Source organism: Phyllopteryx taeniolatus, chromosome 6, assembly GCF_024500385.1.
Source record: "Phyllopteryx taeniolatus isolate TA_2022b chromosome 6, UOR_Ptae_1.2, whole genome shotgun sequence".
In the NCBI taxonomy this organism is placed as follows: domain Eukaryota; kingdom Metazoa; phylum Chordata; class Actinopteri; order Syngnathiformes; family Syngnathidae; genus Phyllopteryx; species Phyllopteryx taeniolatus.
Window position 1 is genome coordinate 10,547,285 of NC_084507.1, and position 20,141 is coordinate 10,567,425.

The window sequence follows — 20,141 nt, forward strand, 5'->3', positions numbered from 1 at the left end:
ATCCCTGTATGACCGGTGTCAGAGTTTGGTCTGCATTGCCAACAGTGAGTCGAATACATTTCCAGTGAGGATTGGACTCAGCCAAGGCTTTGTCACCAATTCTGTTCATCACCTTCATGGACAGAATTTCTCGGCGTTGCGGGGGGGCGACGTCAGTATTATGTCTCTGCTTTTTGCAGATGATGTGGTTCTGATGGCTGCATCAAGCCGCGATCTTCAGCTTTCACTGGAGCGGTTCGCAGCCAAGTGTTAAGCGGCTGGGATGAAAATCAGCACCTCCAAATCTGAGACCATGGTCCTCAGTCGGAGAAGGTTGGAGTGTCCTCTCCAGGTCGAGGAAGAGATCCTTGTCTTGTTCATGAGTGAGATAAAAATGGAGCCGGAGATCGACAAGCGGATAAGTGCAGCGTCTGCAGTGATGCGGACTCTATATCGATCTGTCATGGTAAAGACGGAGCTGAGCCGAAAGATAAAGCTCTCCATTTACCGGTCTATCTACGTTCCGACCCTCACCTATTGTCACGAGCTGTGGGTCGTGACCGAAAGAACAATATTTCGGATACAAGCAGCTGAAATGAGTTTCCTCCGGAGGGTGTCCGGGCTCTCCCTTAGAGATTGGGTGAGAAGCTTGGTCATCCCGGAGGGACACAAAGTCAAACCGCTGTTCCCCTGCATAGAGACCAACCAGATGAGGTGGCTGGGGCATCTGATTAGGATGCTTCCTGGACGCCTTCTTGGTGAGGTGTCCCAGGCACGTCCCACCGGAAGGAGGCCCGGGCGGCGACCCGAGTCGACCTGGAGAGACTATGTCACAACACAGTCAAAATGTGCCATTTGCTGGTCATTTTCATGCCAGTCATTAAACATTCTGCTTCCATCGACAACCCCAACTCCAATGAAGTTGGGACGTTGTGTTAAACATAAATAAAAACAGAATACAATGATTTACAAATCATGTTCAACCTATATTTAATTGATAATATTTAATGTTCAAACTGATAAACTTTGTTGTTTTTAGCAAATAATCATAAGAATTTTATGGTTGCAACATGTTCCAAAAAAGCTGGGACAGGGACATGTTTACCACTGTGTTACATCACCTTTTCTTTTAACAACATTCAATAAACGTTTGGGAACTGAGGACACTAATTGTTAAAGGTTTGTAGGTAGAATTCTTTCCCATTCTTGCTTGATGTACAGCTTCAGCTGTTCAACAGTCCGGGGTCTCCGTTGTTGTATTTTACGCTTCATAATGCACCACACATTTTCAATGGGAAACAGGTCTGGACTCCAGGCAGGCCAGTCTAGGACCCGCACTCTTTTACTACAAAGCCACGCTGTTGTAACATGTGCAGAATGTGGTTTGGCATTGTCTTGCTGAAATAAGCAGGGGTGTCCATGAAAAAGACATTGCTTGGATGGCAGCATATGTTTCTCCAAAACCTGTATGTACATTTCAGCATTATTGGTGCCTTCACAGATGTGTAAGTTACCCATGCCATTGGCACTAACACAGCCCCATACCATCACATATGCTGGCTTTTGAACTTCGTGTCCATAACAGTACGGATGGTTCTTTTCCTCTTTGGCCCAGAGGACACAACGGCCACAATTTCCACTGTATTTACTGACATTGGTTTTATGAAGTGTTCCTGAGCCCATGTGATGATATCCTTTACACGTTAATGTCGGTTTTTGATGCAGTGCCGCAATGACGGATCGAAGGTCACGGGCATTCAATATTGGTTTTCGGCCTTGCCGCTTACATGCAGTGATTTCTCCAGATTCTCTGAACCTTTTGATGATATTATGGACTGTAGATGATGAAATCCCTAAATTCCTTGCAATTGTACGTTGAGGAACATTGTCCTTAAACTGTTCGACTATTTTCTCACGCACTTGCTCACAAAGAGGTGAACCTCGCCCCATCTTTGCTTGTGAATGACTGAGCAATTCAGGGAAGCTCCTTTTATACCCAATCATGGCACCCACCTGTTCCTGATTAGCTTGTTCACCTGCGGGATGTTCCAATCAGGTTTTAATGAGCATTCATCAACTTTCTCAGTCTTTTTTGCCATCTGTCCCAGCTTTTTTGGAACGTGTTGCAGCCGTAAAATTCTAAGTTAATGATTATTTGCTAAAAACAATAAAGTTGATCAGTTTGAACATTAAATATCTTGTCTTTGTAGTGTATTCAATTAAATATAGGTTTAACATGATTTGCAAATCATTGTATTCTGTTTTTATTTATGTTTAACACAACGTCCCAACTTCATTGGAATTGGGGTTGTACATGCCTTTTAGTTTAGCATCTGCTTGGTAAAATGTATTTTCTTCCTGTAACTGATATTTAATTAATTGTTTTGTTTATAGCCAAATAATTTACTATATTCCAATTTGCAGAGCTGTGATATAGTTAAGCTTTTCCTCTTTGCCATCACTGGTTAATTTGTAATAGTATATGAAGTTGTAAGAATATGTAGTCCAAGTCTTTTAGAAATTATCAGCACATGCAGGGGTTGTTGCCTCATTAGTCGTGCAGGAACTGTGTGTGTGTGTGTGTGTGTGTGTGTGTGTGTGTGTGTGTGTGTATGTATGTATGAGAGAGAGAGAAACTGGGGGATGAACAGTGCCACTAAATGTTTAATAAATGTGATTGTTTTAACCTTAATTATGCTGTAAGATTTCTTTTATTTTCTAAGTAGACTATCCTGCAGTTTATTCCTGTAAATGACCACTTCCATGAATTACCATGGACAGTGTCCAACTATTATGCAACCATTGTTATATATTCCTGTTTTCCAATGATAGTAGACAGGAGTGCAGCATGTACTTTTTAACACAAACAGGCAGCCATTCACAAAAATAGCCTCTGGCCAAACACTGCGACCAGACAGTATTGTTAAGTGGTAATGCTGTTATTGATCCGGCCTCCACTTTTGTTGCCAACTGTTGAAAAGATGTCCCACGCGTTGCCCTTAGCTTTTATATCTCTGCTGTAGTTTATGGCACGCACGTGACGGAAAAACAAAGCACTTCTGCCAGTAACGACTGCACATTTGTCTCCTCATCCACATGCTCTCATCTCTCGTCTCTCATGTCATCCATGTCTGTCTGTCTCCTCCGCCTCCTCTTCCCTTTTTTCCTCCACAGATAATCGCCAATCATCACATGCAGTCCATCTCCTTTGCCTCTGGAGGAGACCCAGTGAGTCACCCGAGCCCCTTCTCTGAGCTCTCATCTCTCTCTCTCTCGCTCTAGCACACTCTCTCTCTCTGGCCTTTTGCCATCTTCCTCGAAACATATCCGTCCTTCTTGCTTCTTTCTGTCATCTTCTATTCCAATGATTACCGCTCACTCCACTGCCGCCTCGCCGGTCTCCTTCTCTTCCAAGCTTGATCTTATTATTACTCCTGCTTATCTCTCTTCAGCTCTGTGCTATGTTTTTCCTAACTCCTGGTACAACTAGAAAAGGCTGCAGTTTGGTCTTTCTTCTTGTCAGCCTTTCTGTCACAAACCTGCACTCTACTTCTTATTCTTCCTATATTGATTTTTTTTTCTTTCCCCCTTGCCTTCCTCTAATCGTCTCACCCTTTCTCCCTCAGGACACGGCTGAGTATGTAGCGTATGTGGCCAAAGACCCAGTCAACCAGAGAGGTGAGCAAAATCAGTAACATTGTAATTCTGTCATTATGTCTTTACTGTACAACACAGGTTAATTTTGTGATTAAAGGGGAAATATTATGGGAAATGGACTTTTTAATTGCTTGTGTAGAAATAGTTAGGTCTGGAGTGCCTGCCGACTCATTAAGTGTGAAATTACACAACCACGTTAATCTTTTGTGAGCTGCCTTTTTGCAAAAATGTGTCTCTGAGCTAGTCGTTCTGAATTTAGACGGCTTGTAATGTAACTGAGCAGTTTTATCAGTGTTAGCTTCTGATAAGCAGCGCATACTTGATTGTTCGGTGAAGTTGTTGACATCGTGGGAGGTGAGGATTTGTGTTTAGCAATGTGTCCGCTTATTCACAATACACAATACAAGTGGTACTAATACCACTAGTGGTAATCAGGCTCCCTCTAGTGGTACAGGAAAGAATCACTGAATGAAATGTTGCGTTAAACTTTTGCAAATCCAGTAAACTACATTTAAGTTGTATTTCACTTTTAAGAACAATACATTTGAATTTAATCTTTTAAAAATGTGTCTTAAACATTTATTGAGGTACATTTTTTAACTTTTATGTACAAATCAAGGTGATTTTAGCGAGGCTATAATAAGGCTATATTGTGTATGGCAAAGCGCTTCAGTGATGCATGTCTGCTCTTTCTGCGCTGCGTTCTCTGTCGTTGAGGTTTTTGACAATTCCTAGTTTGTGTTTAAGTGGGTGATAAGAGTAGTTAGTAGTCTGTGGGGGCTGCAACCACTGCAAGATTTGTCCTTCAATTAGTTAAATGTGTTATTTCAAGGAATCCTAATACATGTATTTAATTTTGTAATCCATCCATTTTCTGAACCGCTTATATTTATAAAGCTATGCACCTTATCATATGGTCATGGAAATTACACGAGAAAGTGTCTGTAACAAACTTTGTTAGTTCTCAATTTTCATTTTCTTTATTAAATTCATAAACCTGATAATCCAGAGGACACTCAATCTTTCTTCTTAATTTCTTGCATAACGTAGAGCATTGTAATCAGTGAAATCTTTAAAGTATTAGACATTAAGGAGGCGCGGTGGATGACTGGTTTGTACATCTGCCGTAGGTGTGAATTTGAGTGTGAATGTTTGTTTGTTTCTATGTGGCCTGCAATTGGCTAGAGACCAGTTCAGGGTGTACTCCACCTCTCACCCAGAGTCAGCTGGGGTAGGCTCCAGCTCACCTGCGACCCTAGTGAGGACAAGCGGTACGGTAAATGGATGGATGGATATGTATTAAGAAGAAAATGAATCATTTTGGACTTAGAATAAAAAACGTATTTTACCATTTGTCATTTGCAGCTGACCTACTCAACAAATCTATATTTAAAATTAAACATACCGACCTTCAATATATATTAAGTATAACTTTGCAAATGCAGCAAATGGCAAGAACCTAAGCAGGCTCGACAAAGGTAGACCTAATATGAAGGCACACAACACTGTGGAGTGGCCACCCTATAACTCATGGTGTCTATTACAGTGGAGGACACTGTTGGAGGAAATATAGTACAGTATACTAACTACATGCAGCCCCTAATCCCACTAGGTCGTTTGTCTAAATATCTCTATCATTTGAGTACATTCACAGCATCAGTCTCATCCTCCTCTCTTGCAGCGTGTCATATTCTCGAATGCTCTGAGGGTTTAGCCCAGGAAGTCATCAGCACCATCGGCCAGGCCTTTGAATTGCGCTTCAAACAGTACTTAAAGAACCCGCCCAAACTTGTCACGCCTCATGACAGGTACTCATGCACACCTGCATTCATTGCATTAACTACTGTTTGTATACCATCTTGTCTTATGTGTCTTATGTCCACCACGTCCCTATTTCAGAATGGCTCCCTTTGATGGCTCTGCATGGGAAGAAGAGGACGATGAGGCGGCCCTCCTGTCTGAAGTCCCTTACTATAATAACTTCCCCGGTAAACAGCCTCCCCCTGGTGGTCTAGTTGACATGAGACCACGTCCGGGAGCCACTCTGGTGAGACATAGATAAGTTATGTATACCTGCATTGCTTCCGCATGAAACACAGATCCTGGTGGTTCTGAATTTAAGCGATAAGAGCATAAAATCGATTGTAAGCCAAGCGTAACAGAGGCTCTGTTTTAATATCACAGTAGACTGTTTAATCCTTTTAGCTGGCAAAGGCAAAACGTTCTGCACGTACAGAACACTTTTACATGTGTATAAATAATTTCTGATGTGTGTGTTTGTGTGTGTGTGCGTGCATGCATGTGTGTTTGCCTGTGTACGCATGTGTTTTTGTAGCCTTATGGACAGCCAGGTCAGAATGACATTCACAAGCAGCCTCTGCCGCCTCTGCCAGGTGAGCCCCGTTTGCCCTTGAGGTAGCAGATGGGACGCACCAAGGTTATCATTCAGGCACAGAATGAAGAGTTAATGATTAAATATTGGTAACATAACATATAATGTGCCTGCTTTTAGTAGGTGCCAAGGAAGGAGGGCGAGAGCTGTTTGATGATCCCTCTTACGTCAATGTGGATAAGCCCCGCCCGCCAGTCGCCGCCAATGGAAACGCTCACAGAGATGCTTTTGACATGAGTGAGTTCCTTTGAGTTTAACCATCGCACTTAAGTGATTCCCCTCAAAAAGAAAAACATTTGTCTCTGTGGTGACTGCATAATGTAGAACAAATTACTTGCAAATGTGGCGGTTCAAATAAAGTAGCTAACTGTATTGAGCAAAACATTTGGACATCTCCCCAGTGGGGAATCAGGAATGCCTTATCTTCAAATAATACAGTGGAACACAATCGATTGTAGAGGCGGCACGGTGGCCGACTGGTTAGAGCGTCTGCCTCACAGTTCTGAGGACCCGGGTTCCATCCTGGCCCCGCCTGTGTGGAGTTTGCATGTTCTCCCCGTGCCTGCGTGGGTTTTCTCCGGGCACTCCGGTTTCCTCCCACATCCCAAAAACATGCATGGTAGGTTAATTTACTATTCTAAATTGCCCGTAGGTGTGCATGTGAGTGCGAATGGTTGTTTGTTTATATGTGCCCTGCGATTGGCTGGCAACCAGTTCAGGGTGTACCCCGCCTCCTGCCCGATGATAGCTGGGATAGGCTCCAGCACGCCCGCGACCCTAGTGAGGAGAAGCGGCTCAGAAAATGGATGGATGGACAATCGATTGATTGATTGATGTCCGATTTGTTCAGAAACACTAAACATTTCTCCAGTGTCAAACTGTTGCCATCACAGTCTTTAACTGTACATGTTTTTAAATAATATAAATATAAATTGTACAGGAGAAAAATAAGTTGGCTACTGTTAATATTACAACCTAATAACAATAAAACTCTGACATATGTATTCATGCGCCACACACATTATACCACTACATATTAATTGTATGCGTAATACTCATTTGTTCACCCTTGTTATTTCAGATTAAATTGCGGCCAGAATTATATTGTCAATAAAATATATAGTTAAAATGTGAATTCATTTAATTCTTATTTTAAGTTGCACTAAATTGTCCATTAATTAAATACTTTTAAAAGTATCATTTTAAATTACATTGAGCCTATTTACTAATAATTTTTATGACATTTTATTGTGTTTACAACTTTTTTCAGTTTTAATTATTGTAATATATTTTTGTTAATCATATTCTATTTTATTCTATTCTATTCTATTCTACTTTTATTTAGTTTTGGCAATGAAAAAAATATATATATTTAATTTTATGCATCATGTTTGTTATTAGAGGTGACACTGTGGACGATGAGTTGGCACATCTGCCTCACAGTTCTAGGGACCGAATCCCGACCCCGCCTGTGTAGAGTTTGCATTTTCTCCCCGTCCATGCGTGGGTTTTCTCCGGTTGCTCCGGTTTCCTCCCACGTCCCAAAAAACATGCGTTGTAGGTTTATTGAAGACTTTAAATTGCCCTTAGGTGTGAATTGTTTGTGTGTCCTGCGATTGGCTGTTCAGTTCAGGGTGCACCCCGCCTCTCGCCCAAAGATAGCTGGGATAAGCTCCACCACGGTCGCGACCCTAGTGAGCATAAGTGGAACAGAAAATGGATGCATGGATGGATGGACTATGTACGTACAGTATAATAGCCAAATACTGTATGGAGCGTGTCTAGACTGGCACCTGAAGTTTTATTTTTACCTTGGGGAAATACAAGGGGTTAATCAGTTACCCATACAGTTAGAAGATGTGTATGTTTGTGTAGTTTGTAGCCCTGCAGGAAGAGTATTAAACGGCCTTTTATCTATTACAGTGTATTCTATGTAACATGACTGGCTAACTTCCTCAGCTTTTCATGTTAAAGACACCATTAACTATCCCAGGATTTGCACAAGTAAAATAAATCTTCACACATTGTGAATCATGCCAGAAGGAGTCAATTCATCTTGTCCTCCTAATACAAGTATAAATCCCTTTTTATTTAAAGAGCCATTTGATGATGCCCTTGGGGGCTCCATTACTGCAGCGCCCCCTCTGGTGGAGCAGCTACAGTGCGAGACCTGGTTCCATGGCAGCTTAAGTCGCAGGGAGGCGGAGAGACTGTTGAGCCGCGATGGAGACTTTATGGTGCGAGAGTCAGGAACCACGCCGGGGCAGTACGTGCTCACGGGACAACAGGGCGGTCAGCCCAAACACCTGCTACTCGTCGACCCGGAGGGAGTGGTGAGTGCTGATTGGACAAGGGAGGAAGACGTGGGGATGTTGTATACAGTTCCTTGTCCAAATTTATTCCCAAACTTTCCCAATACAGGGGGGTCTCTGTTAACGATGGTCCCAACATATGCTGTTTCCACATAAGGTTCTATGGTTCTCGTTACACGGTTTCCTCTTTTCATCACAAAAAAAAGACCCACAAAAAGCTATACACAATCAAAATGCCATAGTACAGGGTGTCCCAAAAATCACTTTACACTTGCGTTTTTAAAGTTTGTTTTTGCTATCATTTGTACAGACATGAGGCCATCAACTTTTGACAGCCTTGGAGTTGCAACCATATCATTCCCTTGCCCATGGCCTGTCAAATGACATCAGAGGAGCGTTATAAAAAGCTGCCTGGCAAATGTTTTTCTGTCCCCGATTGTAGTTCAGCTGCAGTTTGCGAAGTTTTGTAGTTCTCACACTGCTCCACTGCATAGTTGAGATTAAGCTACCCATAGCAAGTTTCTCAAAATCAGATCTGTTCTTGACAAACCACACAGGGTAAGGACTGCGACTACCATCACTGATGAGAGCACGAAACTGCTAGAGCAGGCATTCGCACAAAGACGGAATGTCTATCCGGGGACTGCACTGGAACGCATCTACAAGTTTGATTCAGCTAATGCTTTGGAGTGCCTATCCGTGTGGTCGCTTCGGTAGCGAGCTCTCTAGTTCTCTCTATGCTTTTGTTTTTCGTTCGTCTTTGGAGACATTACGCGGCTTACTTACACAAGGGAAGACTTGCTAAACATTAGGGAGTCTACTCCCAACTTTCTTTCACCAACTTAAAAAATATTCTTCTCGGAGTTACTAACCGGTGGAGTGGCTGTGATCTACGGCCGGAGTGCAGGTCAAGGTCAGGAAGAGGATTATGAATGCCGCTTCCATCGATTCACCTCTCAAATCTTCGGTCTCTACCAAATAAACTGGACTAGCTTCATCTTCTCACAAAGAGCAGTAAAGACTTTGGACGTTCCGCCGCCCTTCACGGATACATGGCTATGTGCACACATCCTCGAGGGCGCTGTAATGCTTCCCGGCTTCCAACTACACCGAGCGGACCCCGTCACACCAAACAAAAGGCGGCGGAATATGCTTCTTTATCAACGGAAAATGGTGTACTGACGTCTTAGAGTTCAACACACATTTCAGCCCGGACTGGGAGTCACTGTTTTTGAACTGTAAGCCATTCTACCCGCCACGCGAATTCGCCTCTTTCATCCTCACGGGTGTCTACATTCCTCCCCAGCTGACGTAAACGCTGCACTGCTAACTCTTCCTGAACAAGTAAACAAACTTGAAAAAAAGCACCCAGATTCACCCCTCATTATTCTTGGGGACATAACAAAGCTAGACTCAACCACCAACTCCCTAAATACAAGCAGCACATCAACTGTCCTACCAGGGAAAACAACGTTCTCAACCACTGCTACACCACGCTAAATGATACATACCATGCTATCCCCCGTGCAGCTCTGGGCTCCTCTGATCACCTAATACCATCATACAGGCACAAACTTAAATGTGCGAAACCTATGGTGAAAACAGTGAAGAAGTAGACCAATGAAGCAATGACGGAACTTCAAGGCTGTTTAGACTGCACAGACTGGAGTGTCTTTGAAACTTCAGCTGGCAGCCTGGGTAAATATACAGACAATGTCACATCCTACGTCAGTTTCTGTGAAGATGTGTGTGTACCTACAAAGACATTTCGCATGTTCAATAACAACAAGCCAGGGTTCACTGCCAAACTTAAGCAAGTTGGCCAGGGTAAAAAGGACGCCTAGCGGGGGTTGGGACAGAGCCCTGTACAATCGCACTAGAAATCAGCTGACAAAATACATTAACACCACAAAGAGAAATTGTGAAGGAAAGCTGGAAAAACAGTTTACTGCCACTGACTCTTAAGTCAGTCTAGCGAGGATTCAAATCGCTAACCAACTACAAGAGACCATCCCCCCAAGTGGAGAACAAAAGAGGACTAGCTGACGACTTGAACAGCTTCTACTGCAGATTTGAAAAGGACACTTTCACACCCCACATCCAACCAGCCGTACCACCGACCACCATGGCGCCTCCTTTCATGAACAGGATGTGAGACGTATCTTCAAACTACAAAAGATCAACAAAGCGGCGGGCCTAGACCTTGTGTTACAATCCTGCCTCACAGGCTGCGCGGACCAGATCTCTGGAACTGTGTGCAGTACCATCCTGTTTCAAACGCTCCACCATCATCCCAGTCCCCAAGAAACCTGCAATTTTGGGTATGAATGACTACAGGACTCTCGCCCTGACATCTGTGGTCATGAAGTCATTTGAACGCATGGTGCTGGACCACACCAATAGCATCATAGGACCCCTCCTAGACACCCTGCAGTTTGCCTACAGAGCAAACAGGTCTGTGGACTCAGTCAACATGGGACTGCACTTCATCCTACAGGACCTACGCAAGGATGCTGTTTGTGGACTTCAGCTCTGCGTTCAACACAATCATCCCCGAACTCCTCTCCTCCAAGCCTCTCCAGCTCTGCATCTCGACTGCCATCTGCCAATGCATTTACAGCTTCCTGACGGGCAGGACACAGCAGGTGAGGCTGGGGGACACCACCTCATCCACACGCACCAGGGCGCCCCAAGGATGTGTCCTCTCTCCGCTCCTCTTCTCTCTCTACACGAACGACTGCACCTCAATGCACCGACCTGTCAAACTCCTGAAGTTTGCAGACAACACCACAGTCATCGGCCTCATCAAAGACAGTGACGAGTCTGCATATCAACAGGAAGTGGAGCGGCTGGAGCTCTGATGCAGCCGAGATAACCAGGAGCTCATGACTGTAGAGATGATCGTGGACCTCAGGAAACGTTCTTCGCCACAGCTGCCCCTCAGGCTGTCCAACTGCCCCATGTCAACGGTCGAGACTTTCAAGTTCCTGGAAATAACAGTCTCTCAGGACCTCAAGTAGGAGCCCAAAATCAACTCTAGCCTCAAAAAGGCCCAGCAGAGGATGTACTTCCTGCGGCTTCTGAGGAAGCACGGCCTGCCACAGGAGCTGTTGAGGCAGTTCTACACAGAAGTCATCGAATCAGTCCTGTGTTTATCGATCACAGTCTGGTTTGGTGCTGCCACAAAAAAGGACAAACTCCGACTGCAATGGACAATCAGGACTGCCGGAAAAATCGTCGGTACTCCCCTACCTGCTCTTGAGGACTTGCATGCTGCCAGAACTAAGACAAGAGCATGCAAAATTCTCTGGGACCCTCCACACTCTGGTAACCCCCTCTTCCACTTCCTTCTCTCAGGTAGGCGCTATCGAACAATGCAAACTAAAACCAGCAGACATTCCAACAGCTTCTTCCCTCTTGCCATTAAATTGCTAAGTGACTCTCCATAGTGTGTTTTTATGTCTCAAAGGTATCTACTGTCAAAATGGCTGTCTTGTCATACTAGAGCGGCTCCAACGACCGGAGACAAATTCCTTGTGTTTTTGACATGCTTGGCAAATAAAGAGTATTGTGATTCTGAAATATTGGCCTTTAGTTCCAGTCAAACAAACTCTGAAGAATTTAGCATACCAAGAGCTTTTGGACAATTCATTGCTCGCAACTTTGTGGGAAAAGTTTGGAGATGGCCCCTTCCTGTTCCAACATGACTGCACCAGTGCACAAAGCAAGGTCCATAAAGACATGGATGACAATTTTGGCAATGAAAAAAGTCTGGTGTGGATGAACTTGACTGGCCTGCACAGAGTCCTGACCTGAACCCGATAGAACACCTTAGGGATAGAGTGGAGAGCCAGGCCTTTGCACCCCACATCAGTGCGTAACCTCACAAATGCAATCCCCAAAAAGACACTCTTAAACCTTGTGGACAGCCTTTTCAGAAGAGTTAAAGCTGTTATAGCTGTAAAAGTTGGACCGACGTAATATGAAACCCTACTGATTAAGAAGGTGACGTCATGTCAGATCATATGTGAGTCAAGGCAGGTCAACCAATACTTTTGGCAGTATTGTGTAAATCAATTTCAATACGTAAAGAAAAGAATGGATATTTTTATTAATACACATTCTTAATGTATTGTGCTACTTTCTTGTCATTTCCAACCAGAAGATACCTATTTAACACACTGTAAAATCAAAATCACTGTAACTTGATTAGGTTTCAAAACATATTTTGTGCTCACAGGTTCGTACAAAAGACCATCGGTTCGAGAGCGTGAGTCACCTGATCAGCTACCACATGGACAACAGACTCCCCATCGTGTCGGCGGGAAGTGAAGTGTGTCTGCAACAGCCGGTGGAACGCAGAGCCTAAAAAAAAATTTAAAAATAAAAAAACTTGGCTCCACCAAATACAACCACAGGAATACACACAACAAAGCCAAAAGAAAAAAGGAAAAAAACATGTGCAAAGTGTCTGACATGCTGCTGTTGCAAACCAAACTGTGAATTGCAGTCCCAACTATCAGGCAAGCGACCCTGAAGCACTGCTGCGTTGTCTCCACAGCCTACTGTGAAGCAGGGAGGAAAGTCCAGGGAAAATAATGCAATTTCAAAAGAAAAGAAGCATTGAAAAAAAAAGTCTTAATCTTTAATAACTCCACAAAAAGCAATGTGGAAAATAGCATGAACAGAACATGAGCTTGCATGCTTTCATTGTGATTTCCCTCCTTGGACGTGTTGCTGGGCAGAAAAGTTGTTTTTGTGCTGTTATTTTTTAAAAATAAACTATTACCTTCAAGAGCAGTCTTGGAGACCCCGACCGCTCCCCCCTTTAAGGACTGAACTTGTGGTGAGGGAGATGAAAAGCATGTATGCAAAACTGGGACGGCTATGTTGCTGTTTTTTTCTTGTTGTTTTGTTTTTTTAAATATAAATGTGCTTTATTTTATCTCATGACATACTGGACTTCATAGGAGCGAGTACACGCACCCATCATGCCAAAGAACAGCAGAAGATGTGCACCGGGAGTCTAATTAGCAACAATGCAATGCATATACTGTAGAAACAAAAGACCTGCTTTATACAGTGTAGTGCTCTGGAATGCATCACCAGTTGAGAATTGTGCAATGATGTCACCTACCAGCACAATATTTAGTGGAGATGCTTTTCAGTGACTACTTACTATTATACAGTGAAACCTCCAACAGTACGGATGACATAAATTGAAAATAATGGAAATAATCAGTTCCATCATACGAGTCAAACCACTGAGCACCGTAATTAAAAGGAAACAGGACGGAGAATACGGTCACCTTGTGGCTGTTTACAGTGTTTTTACATTAGCATCCGCTTAGTCAATTGGTTCTGGGCAGCACAGCGCCCTAGTGGTTAGCTTGTCTGCCTTTCAGTTTATAGGTTTTGGGTTCAAATCTCTCCTCCTCATGTGGAGTTTGCATGTTCTCCCACTCACATCCCAAAAAACCCAGAGTTAGGTTCATTGAAGACTCAAAATCATCCATGTCTATATTTTTCTATATGTGCTCTGCAATTGAGTGGCAACCAGTCTTTAAGGTGTACACCACTTCTGCCCTAAAGTCAGCTGGGATAGGTCCAGCTCAACTGCAACCCAAATGTAGACAAGTTCTATAGAAAATATAGAGATGGATGTATTTCATTTTACTGAGTAGCTATATCCTGTTTTCACATTTTTCCTCTTTGGTCCCTTCTATGACGGCAAAGCAACTTGTGAAGTTAATGTCTTACATCAGTTTCCCAACCTTTACTGAGGCAAGGCACATATTTTACATTAGAAAAAAAAATTCCCAACCACCAAACAACAATGTCACAAAAAGGATGACTACCTGTACTGAAATATTGATGATTTAATCTGAGTTTACTCACAAATTTGCTTATTGTGAAATCTGGGCCTGTTATTATTCTGTTGCATGAATAGCAACACATTGATACACAGGTTAATTGTAGCTCTGATGGAATAGCATTTAATTGTTCTGCCTGTCACTCCACATCACAGGAATAGATAGGTGAATAAAGATAAATTCATAGTTTTGGGACCAATTAAGTGAAATTGTAAAATTCTCTGTGGCACACCTGGTGATCTCAGGTACAGTGGTTTGGAATCACTGGTTTTGACGCTGCTTTTGGGGCCTAGTTTTCCTGAAAATGCCACTTGAACTCTACTTTTGGGACATTGGAGGTTCCACTGTATGTCAGCATTGACAATCTATGTGCTCTCGTGTAAATACGTAGAGAAGAATGGAAAGGAAATATATCTGAACTGCATTAATGATAGATTTTTGCTGTGCGTGTCATATGGAGTGGATGTGTACTTTTGTGTGTTTGTTTCTTTTAAACGGAAGGAACCAGAAAGCCAAATGTCACTCCTCGCTCGATGTGCGGTTATTGTCACCAGTTCATTTTCTAGTTGTTTTGCAATCTCTTTGTGCCTTGTTTCTTCAATGCAGTTACGTGAGTGCAGTCACCTTATGTACTTCACAAATGCTCTCAGTTATTAAAACGGACTGCAAAAAAGACACGTCAGTAAACCGGTTGATTCAGTGATGGCAATCGCCTCTGATGCACGCCTTGAGTTTGTACAGTCACAGATACTTGATGTCACCTGTGTTTTGCGGGGGAGGGGGGATTTCCGGAGCATCTGTAAATAACATTGACTATAGTGTGAACTTGATGAATAGCTTGTAGGGAGCTTTGGTTCTTAGATGGAGGGGTAGAACATGTTGACATATGAGGGATCTTTTGGTCACATGGTAGCTCAAATTGTACCTGCCTGGACATGCACACACACACACACTCTCTGCTTTCGGTCCAGGCTGCCATAGTAGACCCGCACCATTCGTCAAGTGGTCTCGTGTTCATTGCAGCTGCCTTCGTCGCATGATTAAAAAATAGATTGATGCATTTAAAAAGTTTTTTTTTTCTGTGCGTATAATGGTGGTGGTGTCTTGTGACTTGATGATTTGTCTTAGAAAAAAAGCCAAAGGTTCCTTTTAAAAAAAAAAAAAAAAAAAAAAAAAAAAACTTGTGCACAGGTGATTTGATTTTTGTGTTTCTGTTTTAATACTAGTTTTAAGGGAAAATGTGTTTACACCTGTAACTGAAAGTCTAGATTGCATATATAAATAAATGCATATACATTAATTTATCTTGTTGGCGCTTTTGAATCCCTGCCACAAATGTCACTTAAGCATGGCCATATTTAACTAAGACCAGATTAAAAGCACACTTTCATATGCTTACTTGTATTTTGGAAGGCTAAAAAAAACATGTCAAAGTGTTAAGTATTTAAAAATGGTACCGTGTGATTGTTTTGACCATGTTGTTACATGAAACTTTTTAAGAAAAAAACATTCTTGTGTAAGCTTACCTCAATGGTCAATTTTTAACTCAATGTTTTTTTAACAGTGTTTTGTTAGCCTAAAAACAATTATTCAAAACACGTCTCAAAATGGAAGTTTAAAGATCAAAACATAAAGTTAACAGCTACATGGTAAACTGGAGTGATTCATTCTGTCATAATTTTGACAAAATTATTTTCTAAATATTCTGTTTTCCACAATGTGATTTTATTTTAGATATTCCAAATAGCAATTAAATGAAAATGATTACAAGGATGTGTTTATAGACATCAAAAATAGATTACAATTATTTGAATTCATTCTAATTCGATCTGTACTTAAGTTTAGATTTGTGCTTCTTATGTTACTAAAAACAATCATCAAAAATTAAGTCAAAATCTAATAATGTAAGATATAAGTAATATGTTTTATGTAATTGTTAGTTTTCATACTAATAACGTTAATTGTAATGAATAGCCTTTTATTGTTCTTATTAAATAAACAGCAAACTGTAAATTGACTGCATGTAAAGCAGTCATTGGTGCAGTGGCAATACATACAGAAATTGCGACTGTCGGTGAAATTCCCTTACAAAGTGACCTAGCCTGGCATGCATATATTAATAACTTCAGGCATCATTTTGACAACCGTTAGTTTATAAAAACTTTTGGAAAAACTTTTTACTCAGTTTAGGTCATTTACAAATTATTATTTTAAATAACAAGCTGTAATTTTGACACATCATTTACCATACAGTATATGACATCAGCGCCTTTGAAAATGCACCCTTTTAAATAGCAACAACAATCCGGTTTATGCAGAACGTCACGTGACCAAACCCGGAAAACAGGTTAGCGGACTTCCTGTGTGTGCTTTGATAACTACGGGCTGATGACGTGATGGTTTGAACGCGAATGTGCTAAAATTTTGTTTTCGGTATCACCGGTGTCTTTGGACAAAAGTTACATACATGTATAGTGTATAATTTACTTATGCAATTATGATATGATAACATGATATGGAAACACGAATAAAGCCTAAACATCGGATTTTGTCATCTTCGGTAGCTTTTGAAGACATCTTGTTTAAAAAAAAGACAGCATCGGCGTTTAATATTTCTACAGGTGCTTTGTCCCGGTCTCCTGCCATCAGGCCCTGTCAGTTACCTGAACCGGAAGGAAATGTTTCAACTCGTTTTGCCAAATACAGAAGTTGGTTACACATAACCACTATGGTGCAAGATTGCACTGTTGTGCTTCTACAAGGCAATTGCTCTGCACAGACATATTACTTCTTTATAAAGTGGCATTGCCAACTTCTGGCCTGGCATGTATATTGCAGCATATACTGTGATACTGTGTCTATTAGCAGGTCCGAATGAACAGGGAACGGTATCATCTGTATGTAAGACTTTTCAAAAATGGTTGCTGTCATGGGACAGTTTTTGAACAAAACAAAAACCTGAAAAAATGTGACATCTTGGCTGTGCTTTAAGTCCTGAAACAAACATTTGAAAATGTTTTTTTCATTGGATTATATTAGGTTGATGTGTAAAAAAAAAATACCCCAAAGAGCCTTCTACAAGGATCTGAAAAATGCTAATTTTGAAAATGGTTCTCCTGTGAAAGTCTTTCAAACTGAGGTAGCGTATGAGGTAGAATGGTGAGGAGTGGTTAGCACGTCTGCCTCACCTATGTGTGGCGTTTTCATGTTTTCCCCGTGCTTGCGGGAGTTTTCTGTGGGTACTCCAGCATCCTGCTATATTCCAACATTGCATGTTAGGTCCATTAAAGACTCTGAACTGTCCATAGTTGTGAGTGTGAATGCTAATGCTTGTTTCCCCATTCCTGAAAAGGGGCATTTTCTATTTCTGAAAAGGGGCACATACAGTAAAAAGTGTGTGGGGGGGGGGGGGCACATGCCTCCAGTGCCCCCTGGTTCTGCCACCTCTGTTTCACCCTACTAAATCAGCTGAGATAGTTTCCAGTTCACCCATGACCCTAATGGGGACAAGCATTAGGGAAAATGGATGGATCGAGAGATGATCTAGTGGAACTGTAGCCAAAATGAAGAGACAAAGCCCAAGCTGCTAGAATGCGGCCTCAATAGCCTGTCACACTGTCCTCAACAAAGGACTGGAACGCTCCTATTTGTGAACAGCTTTTAACAGCAGGTTGCCGGTTCAGGGAGGATGTCAGTGGACAAGGAGAGACGGCGTGGAAAGACGTACAGTGTGTATGATAAACAAGCAGAAGAGTCGAGAAGGACGAAGTTGACGAGGACCAGGAAGGAAGCCCACTAGCACTTGCATGAGTCCAATCCTGCCCCACCTGTCCGAGCTCGCCTCCCATTTCATCCCTTTCCTGTCTGGAGCCATGCATCCACAGCGTCCTCTTCCGCAGGCCATGCCTGCCTCTTCATCCTCCTCCTCATCGCTGGGACAGCAGCTGCGAGACATGGCCATGGGTCTGGGCCGCGGCAAGAACTTCCTAGGAGGGAACGTGGCCTACGGCTTCGTGCAGTCGCTAAAGGAGTGCCTCTACTTCTTGCTCTGCTGCTGGTGCATCAAGGAGATCCTGGACTAGAAACATGTTGATGGAGTGGAACGGAGTGATTTTGTGTTTTGCTTTTTAATCAGAGCTTTTGACAAGGGATGCTGGAAAAACAAAGGCAAGTATGACAAACCCCCATCGTAGCTCTAATCACTGAACAATTTAATTAATTTAAAATATATACAGCAATGTTAAACATTCTAATTTCATTTGTTTGTTAATATAGCAATAATGTGAATAAAATTAACAAATTAATTGTAATAATCGTAAAAAAACATGCAAATAATGTTAGTGGTTGTTTTTATATTAATAAAAGAACAATTATAATAAAGATGATTACAATTAATGTGCACGTTCTTTTTTTATTTTTTAGAGTTTAGTTTTAATTAAAAAAGGTAAATATTTCATAAAAATTGATGCATTCATTGAGATAATAATAATATCAAATGACATCCATTGCTAACAACCACATTATACTTTTGTCTGAATAAAAAATACATAAAACACGAAAATTAATGAGTTAAGACTAATTTCAATAATAATAAGAATACAACAATAATTATAATAATAATAATAATAATACAAGTAACATGTAAAAAACATCACATTTTATTTGATTATTAATTAAAAAATACAATCAAGTAAAAATTTACAAAAATGTAATCTAAATAATCATGAATTTAAATAATTGTTAGTAGTAAAGTGTTGTTTTACTATTAATAACAGCAAAAATAATTTTTAAACATGCTGATGGAACACATTCAGTAATATTATTACACAAACAGTTTTTATAAAACCGGCACGGTGTACGACTGGTTAGCACATCTGCCTCACATTTCTGGGGATCGGGGTTCAAATCCCAGCCCCGCCTGTGTGGAATTTGCATGTTCTCCCCGTACCTGGGTGGGTTTTTCTCTGGCACTCAGGTTTCCTCCCACATCCCCAAAAACATGCATGGTAGGTTGATTGAAGACTCTAAATTGCCCGTAGGTGTGAATGTGATTGTGAATGGTTAGTTGTTTCTATGTACCCTGGCGACCAGTTCAGGGTGTACCCCGCCTCCCTCCCGAAGATAGCTGGGATAGGCTGCAGCAGCCCGCGACCCGTGTGAGGATAAGCGGTAAGGAAAATGGATGGATGGATGGATAGTTTTTATAATTTAATAATTAAAATATTTGTAAAAATAACACATCAGTTGTATCAATTAGCACTAAATTCCTACTTTGTTCCATTGTTGTTTTTAATAAACCTATTCATTTATCCTCTATTCCTGTTTCTTTTATTTGTCTCTACGTCAACATTTATTACATTTCTCATAAAAATAACATAAATGGTGTTTATTTGAATTTCATCCTTTTTTATTAGGATTTTTTTCAGTCAATTCAGCATTTTTGTTTTCCAACTTCTTAAATAAACCCATTAATTGTAAACATCTTTTCCTGGTTCCCTTTGTCTATAGGATGCTGTTCTTGGTTTTGCCTGGACATGTTTCCAACGTTGCTGATGTGGAGCTCATGATTGTGGCTGTGCAAGGCCACACTGTGCTATGTCATAATAAACGACTTCATCAAAAGAAATATTTTATTTTTATGTTTGCATTATTGTTTTCCAACAACCAGAATGTGTGCCTTCATTTTCAAGCTATATATTGCATGCTATTGTGAAGCCTTTTTGTGTAATTTACTTGAGTTTACCAAGAAATGTCAGGTAAATATTGAAATGTCAGTGTTTTAAGCATAAGAGCAAACTGCATTGTACTCAACGTCACCTGACAGACGTCAATCAACCTAGAAACATCCCCCGAACAAAGTAGAGTTGAGGACGCGGATTGGTCTAGCCCGAGGTAGAGAGGCGGGACTTGATGAAATCTCGCCTGTGA

General features: G+C 41.5%; 2 protein-coding genes across 6 annotated transcripts in view; both read left to right on the plus strand.

The window, feature by feature from the left end:
* shc1 (SHC (Src homology 2 domain containing) transforming protein 1) overlaps positions 1 to 15,513 on the plus strand; it is a 43,229-nt gene extending 27,716 nt beyond the window's left edge. For 3 of the 5 annotated variants that reach the window (XM_061775592.1, XM_061775593.1, XM_061775589.1), the window contains 8 exons: positions 3,154 to 3,207; positions 3,606 to 3,657; positions 5,318 to 5,444; positions 5,536 to 5,683; positions 5,972 to 6,029; positions 6,149 to 6,265; positions 8,126 to 8,361; positions 12,581 to 15,513. In XM_061775592.1, the coding sequence (XP_061631576.1) occupies positions 3,154 to 3,207; positions 3,606 to 3,657; positions 5,318 to 5,444; positions 5,536 to 5,683; positions 5,972 to 6,029; positions 6,149 to 6,265; positions 8,126 to 8,361; positions 12,581 to 12,709 (921 nt within the window). In that variant the 3' untranslated portion in view covers positions 12,710 to 15,513. The remainder of the gene's footprint in view (positions 1 to 3,153; positions 3,208 to 3,605; positions 3,658 to 5,317; positions 5,445 to 5,535; positions 5,684 to 5,971; positions 6,030 to 6,148; positions 6,266 to 8,125; positions 8,362 to 12,580) is intronic. The other 2 variants (XM_061775590.1, XM_061775591.1) reach the window with 2 other exon arrangements.
* A 2,327-nt stretch (positions 15,514 to 17,840) lies between these two features.
* Positions 17,841 to 19,841, plus strand: lenep (lens epithelial protein). Its single transcript, XM_061775599.1, has 2 exons — positions 17,841 to 18,380; positions 19,722 to 19,841. Exon 1 carries the CDS (start codon positions 18,020 to 18,022, stop codon positions 18,293 to 18,295), a length of 276 nt encoding a protein of 91 aa, XP_061631583.1. The 5' UTR covers positions 17,841 to 18,019; the 3' UTR covers positions 18,296 to 18,380; positions 19,722 to 19,841.
* The last annotated feature ends 300 nt before the right edge of the window (positions 19,842 to 20,141 follow it).

What these genes read in the sequence shown, in the direction of transcription:
- lenep (XM_061775599.1), top strand. Translation starts at nt 18,020, where the DNA reads ATGAGTCCAATCCTGCCCCACCTGTCCGAGCTCGCCTCCCATTTCATC.